This window comes from Fragaria vesca, linkage group LG7 (genome assembly GCF_000184155.1).
Source record: "Fragaria vesca subsp. vesca linkage group LG7, FraVesHawaii_1.0, whole genome shotgun sequence".
NCBI lineage: Eukaryota > Viridiplantae > Streptophyta > Magnoliopsida > Rosales > Rosaceae > Fragaria > Fragaria vesca.
In genome coordinates, this window is record NC_020497.1 from 5,699,798 (window position 1) to 5,709,737 (window position 9,940).

General features: G+C 39.3%; 2 protein-coding genes across 2 annotated transcripts; one reads left to right on the forward strand and one right to left on the reverse strand.

The window, feature by feature from the left end:
- The first annotated feature begins 613 nt into the window (after positions 1-613).
- On the forward strand, positions 614-5,618 carry LOC101293230. Its single transcript, XM_004306789.1, has 11 exons — positions 614-719; positions 1,587-1,648; positions 1,764-2,190; positions 2,273-2,356; positions 2,442-2,531; positions 2,914-3,036; positions 3,127-3,276; positions 3,359-3,472; positions 4,130-4,273; positions 4,360-4,416; positions 5,167-5,618. Exons 1-11 carry the CDS (start codon positions 636-638, stop codon positions 5,272-5,274), a joined length of 1,443 nt encoding a protein of 480 aa, XP_004306837.1. The 5' UTR covers positions 614-635; the 3' UTR covers positions 5,275-5,618.
- Positions 5,551-9,482, reverse strand: LOC101293519 (probable methyltransferase PMT15-like). The gene is made up of 6 exons (XM_004306790.1): positions 8,829-9,482; positions 7,533-7,743; positions 7,121-7,418; positions 6,301-6,693; positions 6,120-6,197; positions 5,551-6,011 (listed from the first exon to the last, which is right to left on the reverse strand). Exons 1-6 carry the CDS (start codon positions 9,480-9,482, stop codon positions 5,762-5,764), a joined length of 1,884 nt encoding a protein of 627 aa, XP_004306838.1. The 3' UTR covers positions 5,551-5,761.
- Between the last annotated feature and the right edge of the window lie 458 nt (positions 9,483-9,940).

Below are 9,940 nucleotides of genomic sequence, written 5' to 3' on the forward strand. Positions count from 1 at the left end.
TTAACCTGTAGTCCAATTTTTCACATTGCAGGTTCTTGTTTAGAGCAAATGCACTAATTTTAGGTGGGTTAGACCAATTTTCAACCCGAATTAAAACATTATTAACCTAAATCACTTATTATTTCAACAATACAACAATTAGATCAATCAAATGATCAATTACTATGTACATTTTAAAAAATATTTTTATATTGACATTTGTATTGTTTTATACAAACACTATGTGTAAAGTGGTATGTGTATTGGTCCCATGTTTGAATTAGTCTGGATTAATCCGTGGGTTGAGAATTATTCCATGCTTTAGTCGGTTTGGTGGGCTTCATATAGAACTCACGTCTAACACGGACTAATTCTTTTCTATTAGATGATGTTTTTTATCCGATCTTCAATCTAACCCCCAAATTGAACCATGTTTGCATTTGTTCTTACGGCGGTGAACACGTTGCAAGTTGATCCCGATCGACAAGGGCCTCTGTTTTTCAACAATTCGGCGCCATGTCACGTGCCTGTCACTCATTGCTCTACCTTTACACGTGTCCTCCGACACAAAAAGGCGCGCAAGCCAAAGAAACAAGAATCCAATAAGTTAAAGGACCAATCTTTATCTCAAGAAGATCGAAACCTGAAAGAGAGCGATGCCGAAGCCAACTGAGGACATGATCCAGACCTACATCAGCCTCACCGGCGCGTCTCACTCACTCGCCCTCCTCAAGCTCGAGGTTCTACTTTCTTTCTTCACCCTCCTTGTTGCTGCTCAAGTGTTTGTATGACTTGTATCATCAATTCTAGTGAGATTTCAGTAACTTCTCATATCGGGTCTGCAAGATATTTACTCTCTTACTTGAATTGTTACCGATCCCGTTTCCAATTCAGAAGAATCTATGTTTTCTTGATGCATTTTATCATTCTAACGAGTGTGTAATTATCTTTTTCATTTATTCATAATTTATATGTAAACGTGAAAATGTGATATCTTTTACCTGTAAGAACGTAAATTTCATGGATAAACTGTATGCATTGTGGATCATATTTTCTTCTAGAATGGTTTAACTTTTAAGTTTCTGAAGATAAAACATATGTGGGCTGTAACAAGAATTTGTTTGGGCAACTTTAGAGGTTGAACTTGAATTCAATTTGATTCTATTATTTAGAAGATTGGAAGGGAATGCAGAAGTATGCACACAAAGAATATGTGATTCTTTCCTACGTTCCTCATTTTAGAGGGTTGGAGTTAGACAAGGAACAAGGATATATAGTCACTCAAATCTTTGTGATTGAAGCTAAACCTGCGCCTAAGATTCATTCCTCGGTAGCTGTAATCAGTGGTGTGTTTTGATTTATACTTTAGCATTGGCTTTGTACACCAAGTCATTTAACCAAGGGGTCTGGTTGTAGGGTTGGGAGCTAAGGTGATGAGGTAGATTAGTTTGTTAGGATTCTCCTTGAATGAAAATCAGGATGTATTGCTAGTGTAACTGAAACCCTGATGTTCTGCACTATGTTGATTGAATTGTACATAACTCTTTTACGTAACTTCTTTCTCACTAAGTTTCTGAGTCGTCTGGTATGATTTGGCTTGTCAACAGGAACATGGAGGCGATCTTAATGAAGCCGTGAATGAACATTTTAGGGAAGGAGATGTTCACAGGTATCACATTTCAATTCATCTTGCTCAGCTTTTAGCAATAAGTTTAGTAACATTCTGTGTCTGTGTCTTCTCTTTTTTTTGAGACTTGTTTTACCTTTGTTCTTTTTTGATTCAGTACAAGTCCTTCATCGACTGCTCCCCCACAGTACAATTTCGCTCAAGTGAGTAATCAGAATCAAGTAGCACCACAACAAGGACTTCTGCCACTTCTCTCTGTTGCTAGGAGTTTCAAGCCGTCCTTATTACTTGACCGTAATTACAGTAGAGATCTCTACAATCGGATTGGTTCTGCATTAACTGGTCGGGCACCATCACCTTCACACCCAGGAGAGGTGACTGGGGTTCCTGTAGGTCTTAGTCCAGGGAATGAGCAGCCTCATGTCTCAGGACAGAGGCCTACTATTCCGGATGTGGCCAAAACTGAGTTGGATGCCTCAAGATATGGCAATGATGTTGAGGAAGAAATGATTCAGGCTGCTATTGAAGCTTCAAAACGAGAAGCTGAAAGGGGTTCTCCAAATGTGCATAACAGGAATCTCAATGTATGATGTTGCCTATCTGATTTTGTTTCCCTATATCTTCCGTTTCTCTAAAGTTATGATTCATATAGATTTATTCATTCAGGTATTTCCTGGTAATGGGTCTCTGGATGAGAAAATACCTGAAGAAAATTCAGATATTGACCGTGCAGTTTTGCTGTCCTTGAAGGTCCTTAATCTCTTTCTTCCTTTTTTTTTTTCTGGATGGAATTGCTTCCTTCTTTTGAGGTCCTTGATTTTTTTGTAATTTGAAGTCAGTTCAGACAGCAGAACAAGAGAAAGCAATGCGTGAGATGCAACTGAATGACTGGAATCAAGTTCCAGGAGTTTATAGTCCATGGAAGGTATACCTTCTGTCTATGGTACAGTTGTACAAACACATGTCGGTGCACAGAGTGTCAATGTACTCTAAGGCAGAAAACAAGTTATAATAAGAGTTAAATAGGAATCTCTAGTCAAACAGTTTTACTTCAGGTTGTATGCACTCCAGAATGGAGATTTTAGGTCTCATTTTATCAAAATAAGAAAAAGCATTCTCTAATTTTTGGCACACATTGTCTCAGATTAAATTTTAGGCTGAATTATAATGTTTTAGGTTGTCTTAGTTATCTTATTATCTGTAAAAGCATGTCAGGCCTAAATTCTGCTTATGAATCTGTCAAACGAGGTAAATTTATGATACTTGAGTTAAACATTACTGATAACCTCCATTATTGTGTGTTCTAGCAAGGAACGTCATCACACCAAAATGGAGCTGAAGTTGTAGAAGAGCAATTAGTTAGTGAAGAGTCTAAGCGCAATGATGGTAATCATCTTCAGCAGGGAAAATTGGGAAGTCACTATGATGAGGTATAACCCTGGTGTTCCTTCATTTTGATTTAGCCCATGTTATAGATGGTCAACTGCTAGACTAGTCAACTTATTCACATTTATTTGTAGTTGGGCAGCTTATCTCCCAAAGAGCTTGATGAAGCTATAATGCTGGAGAATGCACATTTTGGTGGATCTTCATACACTCCTAACATTCAGCCTGTACATGGCTCTTCCTCGTCCTCTCTATCAGCGACGCAATTGCTCAGAGAACAACAGGTCTTAACCCTTTGCTCGCAATCACCATCATGAGTTTGTGACTGTATTGTCCAGCACTTGATTGTTTAATAATTACTTGCAGGATGAGAACTATCTTGCATCCCTCATAGCCGATAAAGAGAAAGAAATGAATGCTGTCCATGAAGCTGCAACTTGTCAATTGAAGGGAGATGCCAACAAAAGAATCGAGCCAATGGTAGCGTACTCCTCATTATATATGTAGTAATTTTATCGTAGTGTTTTCAGACTAACAATCTATTTACAATTGATTTGGATTAGCACATTACTGAGATCTGGTTCTTTGCTTCAGTTTCTTATTTTCATTCTGGTAGATAAGAAGGCAAAAATGTTAGATATTGCGATATATACAGGGAACAGTTATCTTCTTGTTTCTGTATTGTGTCTTTGATGAGTTTACGTGGCTCAGCAAGCTATTAAATGTAATTCATACGAGTGAGAGTAGCTCCTTTTTCTTATGAAACATATGTAATTTAAGTGATTCATCTTTATACCAATGTGGCAATTACAAATATGGTTTAATTGTATCAGATGCTAAGAACTAATAATAAATAAATAAAATCATGAGTATTGATGTTCTTAAGTTCCACATAGTGTATCACTGATGGTGGAATTTCCGATGTCAGAGCCGGAGATATTATAAAAGCCAGTATGTAAATTTTTCTTGGATGTGCTGCTGTTGGTAGTTTTCCTTTATCACGTAGTTAAGATATCTTGGAGTAATAGTTTAAAACAGGCTGTGCCATTATGGAGTGATTTACCATTTTAGTTTTCAATTGCTAGATACTTTATGTCTTTTGTCAATGATCTACTATCTCATGAGATAAGATGACAGGAATCTGAGAGAAGGCTAGCTGCAAAAACTGCTTCACTTCCTTCTGAACCAGCAGCAGACGACGAGAATGCTGTGACTCTTCTTGTTCGGATGCCAAATGGCAGCCGCCTCAGCCATCGCTTCCGCAAATCTGACAAGCTTCAGGTATGATGTTAAAAATGTGTAGAGGCTTTTATACATCTCTCTCTCTCTCTCTCTCCCAAATTGACAAAACTTTTGTTTCTTTTTAGCTTCTTTTTGACTTCATAGATGTCAGTAGCGTGGTGGAGCCTGGAACTTACAGAGTGGTAAATCTGCTTCTTCTGATTTGATATTCGTTTCTTTTTATATTAATGAAGTAGCTTACAATTGCGGACATTAATGAAGTGACTGAAATTTTACTTTTTCTTTTTATATATATATATTATTTCCTGTTCCTATCCATGCCTCATATCCTGATAAGCTTGCTCTCATTTTTTTTTTGTGTTTTATTAGAGTGCTGTCATTAGTAACTTACTAAACTATGGGAATGGTATGACTTGCTGTTTGCTTAAATAGTTGGATTTTAGGATGTAAAACAATAAATACACCAGTTGGTGCCCTCAATCTAAATAGCTGGAATTGTTTGAATCATGATTTGAGCTTGCTGATTGAGAAATAATATATGTCATACAATCCAAAATGCTACTTGGAATTTAGTACTCAATGGATATACCCCCCAACCCCTAAAATTCTAAAGAAACAATTAATATTATAAGTGGGATTTTTCAGTAACACCATACAGATCATTCACTTTAATATTGTGACGTCTGACCCTTATGTGGTCCCTCTCTGTGTACCGTGGGACCATCCAATTAGACTATGAAAGCCAAGAGGTGTTTTTATTTTAGTGAACATTATAATAGTATTCGTCCAAAAAAAAAAAACATTATAATAGTATGATTGAAAGCTATAGCATTACATCCTGTGGTAGTTTGTCAAGTAGTTTTTGTTTGTCTATGTGATAGCAGTAAACAACTTCTCATATTCTGGTTATGCTGCTTGATTTCCATGAACAGGTCAGGTCATATCCTCGACATGCTTTCACCACCAAAAACAGCTTATTAACATTAAGAGAACTCGGCCTGACCAACAAGCAAGAAGCGCTGTTTTTGGAACTGATATAGTAGCCTATTTTCCTTCCTGAATCCTGATCAGTTTCCATAGGATCAAACAGTTGATACCGAGCTCTCTCTTGTATATAAGGTTCAAATCCTGCTGAAGCTGCCTTAAAACTTCATGTGGTACAGTCTATGTTATAATTTATTTGAATTTAATATAATTTAGTTATGATTGACATGACCTGCCTTTGTTACCTAGTCTCAATCAACTTGTGGGTTTTCAGCTTAGGTCTGAGGATCTAGTTTTAATCGACTTCTGGTCTTTGGTTGAAACTGGTTTGTAGTATATAGTCATTCTTGTATGAAATTTTATTTGACATTAAGATAGTCCAAAAGAGTATCCTTCGCCGAAAACCTTTACTTTTCATCGGTATGCAGATTTCAGTCCCAAGTATCTATCGCACCACAGAAATGGGTGCCGGAAAAGAATAATTTGATAGTCATATTATGGACAGAAAAATGTAACAATCAAAGTAAGGAAGAAGAGAAAGCTCTATGATTCTTTACTGCTTTCTCCTTCATTTTGGTTTGGTTCTGGTGCTGTCCAGTACTGCTTAGCCGCCAACAAGATCTTTTCTCTATGATGAGGACCCTCTTCATGGTCTACTATTCTGGCGTCATATTGCATCGCATCCAAGAGCCCCTTGGCCTTCACAACCATATCCACATCATCCCTGAAAATTATGCTGCCTTGTGGCCTTAAGATCCTATCCATTTCTAGAAGAATGTCTACCATTTCACATCTGCATCACAAAAGTTAATTTTGCCAAGTTAGTGTAATCTTGAATGCTTTAAACCCGTCAGTTTAACATTTCCATTAACATTTCCAGTATGCAAGACTGATTAGTCACCTGTCCTTGTAAAGAGTGAAAACTGAATCAGAGTGGATGAAGTCATAGGTTCTTGGATAAGTAGACATGGCCTCACACCTGACAGAAAGCAAGTTGATAGCTTCAGTAACAAGGTAACATAAAACGAGAGTACTGATAGGTTATTTTTGAACCTAAGACCGCAGAATGTAATAGAGCATACCAGTTCTGATAAGTTCCGATCAATCCACGTTCATAGATAGCTCCAAGGGTGTTGACCTCAGCCTCAACCGGGACAATGTTCATAACCCACACAGGATCATCGACCAGTGCAGCTGCAAAGCTTCCCAAGTACGAGTTCATGTCAAGCAAATTCCGGTACCTCCCAGGGTCTGCCAACTGATAGTCCAAGGTCTTATAATGTGCAACTCTCTGTTTCCACAGCGCCGTGTTTTCTCTGAACATCTCATCTGTGATTCCTTCCAAACTTCCACTACTAATTCTTGGAGGAACTGTAGTCAGCCTCGCTGGCCATTTAGCCAATTCCCCACCTGCAGTATCTCTTAAGTTGTTCACTCCAGGCAGTGGAGTCAAACACTCCTCAAGTTTAGTATACCTACCAAAGGAAAAAAGAGTCATTGTGTTAAGTAAAACTTACAAAACAATAATACCAAAAGAACAGAGTCACTGTGTTAAGTAAAACTTACAAAACAATAATTCATTTTGACGCAAATCAAATCTATCATTTACTTATTAACTTGTTCTTGACCACTAAACAAGCATTGGAGTAAAGAACAAAAAAGCAGCACCAACAAACTAGTGTGAACAGTATAGACAGTTGGCCAACTTAACAAACACTTGATTTGTACTAAAGGACCTGGACATTTTACCTTTTCCATCCGATTGGTTTTGGTATCAATGACAAAGATAGAGATTCCAAATGCTCAAAACAAAGATCTAAACCACTCCACCAAAATTCTGTAGAGACCCAAACGAATGAAAACAAAGAAAGACATTATAGGGGACTGAATAGCAATAATTACCATGCGGTGTCTGGATTTTGAACTTGGCAAAAGGATGGTTTCTTGAAGACCTTTCTATTGGCTTTACAGTGGATATGGTTAGTGGGTTTCTGCCAAATGGCAAGGTCATCCTTCTGCTTCAATTTTTTCCAGCATAAGCTTTTTGCTACTCTCTCGATCTTGTCCTGCTCAGCTTTGAGGTCTGCCTGAGTTCTTTCCCAACCTTTCCAGTGCTTCTGCCAGTTGATTGGTGGGCCGGAAAGAATCCAATAACCACCGGGTCGTAAAACACGATCAACCTCAATCAAGTACAGGCCATCTGCATAATCAAAAATTCAAAATCCGAAATTTTCATAAGAAAAATGTTCAACAAAACACAGTTGAATGAGCAGTAATTTTGATTTAAATGATTGTGGCGAATGTGCTAAGTTACCGTATTCTCCCCAAGGAATGAGGCAACGAGAGCAGTGAGCCATGTCGAAAGCTCTTGAGGGATAGGGAAGTCTAATAGAAGCCATTACCCCAATCACTGCAGGAATTCCTCTTTCAAGAGCAAACTGAACTTGTGCTTCATGAGTGTCTCTTGGTGCAAATGACACTGTTAAAATGTCTCTAGACAAAAGGTAACCACCCCAACTTGCAACCTGAATTAAAATTTAAAACCAAATCAAAAACAGTTGCAGGATGATCATATGACTTGCTAAGCAAGCAAGCCAAGTAAGTTAACCATTAAACACTTCATCATCTGAAAGTTTAATTCAGATATGAAGTACATTAGCTCTTAGGATTGGAATGAGTATTAAAATCTGAAAACTGAATTCGATATAAAAATCATCAACAACAAAAAATCAGATATGAAAGTACATTAATCAATATTGGAAAAGAGTGCATTTCAAGAATAACTTTTCCATTTGCCAATGCTAATATATTGAAGCCACTTTACTTCATTGTCAAGGACTGAGGAAATAACCTTTTGTAACAAAACCAACTTCTAAAGTGATTTCACTGTCAAATTCCTACTTACCTTTTTAAGATAATGTAGGTGTGTCAGCACATCAATCTCAATATGTAACATCATAAACGATAAGATTGAGTCATTCTTACTTAATCTTTTGCCAAGAAAAACCATTGCGCCAACCCATTAATTTTCCCTTGAAAAGATGTTAATCTGAAATTAAATCGCTGATTGGATCATTATAACTGCCTGATTAAGAGGAATCTATCAACCCAGATTTTTTCTAATCTCCTTTTATGTCTTCACACCAAGATGGAAACACAAATTAAATCTCTTATAACTCCCTAATCAATATTACCATAGCTGGGTCAACAAATCTGGCCGTTTCATGCCTCCATTATGAAAATGACAAACACCTTAAAATCTGATTTGGTCAGCTTTCTATGAGTTCTATGTAACTTTTCAATTTTTGCACAAACCAAGATAATTAGATACAGATTACAATTAAGAAAAACCAAATCGCTTCCAACCCAAATCACTCCTTTCACACCTCACCAAAAATCTAAATATCTCCATATTCAACTCTCGAAACCAATTTCTAGCTCATTACTCAAAATTAAAGATACAAATTCTTCTCGTAACCTTTTGTGATTTGAAAATCTAAATTTTTCAAAACTAATATAACGAAAGTTAATTACGTAATAATATCGCGAATCAGTCCGAAAGGAGGGTGTCAGAAAAGAAGGTAAGAAATCGGAAAAATGTAATGCTTACCCCACAACCGGTATCGATGGCGGTCCTGATAGACCCGTCTCTGAGATTAATCAACCTACCAATATCGTCAATATAGGCGTCCGCACCATTAGGGAACATGGTCCCTCCCCCAGGGAATCGAAACCGGTCACCCTCGTAGTGAACCCAATTCTGATTCTTCTTCTCCACGGTCAACTCCTTATGCGGCACGTTGGCGTACCACACCGACCCCCGGCTCTCCGGCCACCGGAACGGCACTTGGTACCCGTGCGGCGCCGGAATCCGGCACTTGAGGAGCTCGTTCTTCTCCGGGCAATGCCTCTCCCGGTAAACCAGCCGGTCCCGCTCGAACTTGAGGGACCGGGTGGCGTCCTCGCAGGGGGTGTACTCGGCGAGCCTGGCGTCGCAGGGCGGCACGTGGGAGACACGCGCCGTCGTGGGAGGGAGGGGGAGGTCCTCGGCGCGGTGGTGGGCGGCGAAGTCGAGGTGGGTTGTGATGTTGGGGAGGAGGTGGGGGCAGGAGATGGCGGAGGTGACGGAGGTGGTGGCGGCGGAGGAGGTGGTTCCGGCGGAGTGCTGCCAGACGCCAATTAGGTAGAAGAGTGTGCAGAGCACTGTGGTCAGCGTTAAAAAGTACAGGTTGGTCCGCTTTGGCTTCAGTGAGAACTTCGCCATGGCTACACCGTACCACCAGAGTCTCTGAAACTCTGAATAATAAGACCTGTGTATGTATATATATATAGGCGAGTCTATATATACATATACAGAGAGAGAGAGAGAGAGAGAGAGAGAGAGAGGTGAGGTAAGGTAGGTTAAGGGTTAGGTAAGGGTTAGGTAGTAGTTAGGTACGTAAGTTTAGGTTACCGTAAGGTTAGTAGTTTAGTAGTTCGGAACGTTGGTGGTACGGTCCGGGGTAACGTAGGTTACGGTACCGGTTAACGGAACGGTACGGTTAAGGGACCGGAAGGAGGGAGGGAGGACGGAGGTAGGAGGACGGACGGTACGGCGGTACGGGTAGGGGTACGGGTACGGTACGGTTAGGGTAAGTAAGTAGGTAGGTACGGTTACGGTTACGTTAGGACGTAAGGTAAGGTAAGGTAGTAGTAGTTAGTAGAGTGGNGGAGATTGAAGGG

What these genes read in the sequence shown, in the direction of transcription:
- LOC101293519 (XM_004306790.1), bottom strand. Translation starts at nt 9,482, where the DNA reads ATGGCGAAGTTCTCACTGAAGCCAAAGCGGACCAACCTGTACTTTTTA. An exon ending in CCATCGATACCGGTTGTGGG is followed by an intron (nt 7,744 to 8,828) that starts GTAAGCATTACA and finishes ATTTTAATTCAG; the next exon opens with GTTGCAAGTTGGGGTGGTTA. An exon ending in TTCACTCTTTACAAGGACAG is followed by an intron (nt 6,012 to 6,119) that starts GTGACTAATCAG and finishes TTTGTGATGCAG; the next exon opens with ATGTGAAATGGTAGACATTC.
- LOC101293230 (XM_004306789.1), top strand. Translation starts at nt 636, where the DNA reads ATGCCGAAGCCAACTGAGGACATGATCCAGACCTACATCAGCCTCACC. An exon ending in CAGTTTTGCTGTCCTTGAAG is followed by an intron (nt 2,357 to 2,441) that starts GTCCTTAATCTC and finishes TGTAATTTGAAG; the next exon opens with TCAGTTCAGACAGCAGAACA. An exon ending in GAGTTTATAGTCCATGGAAG is followed by an intron (nt 2,532 to 2,913) that starts GTATACCTTCTG and finishes TGTGTGTTCTAG; the next exon opens with CAAGGAACGTCATCACACCA.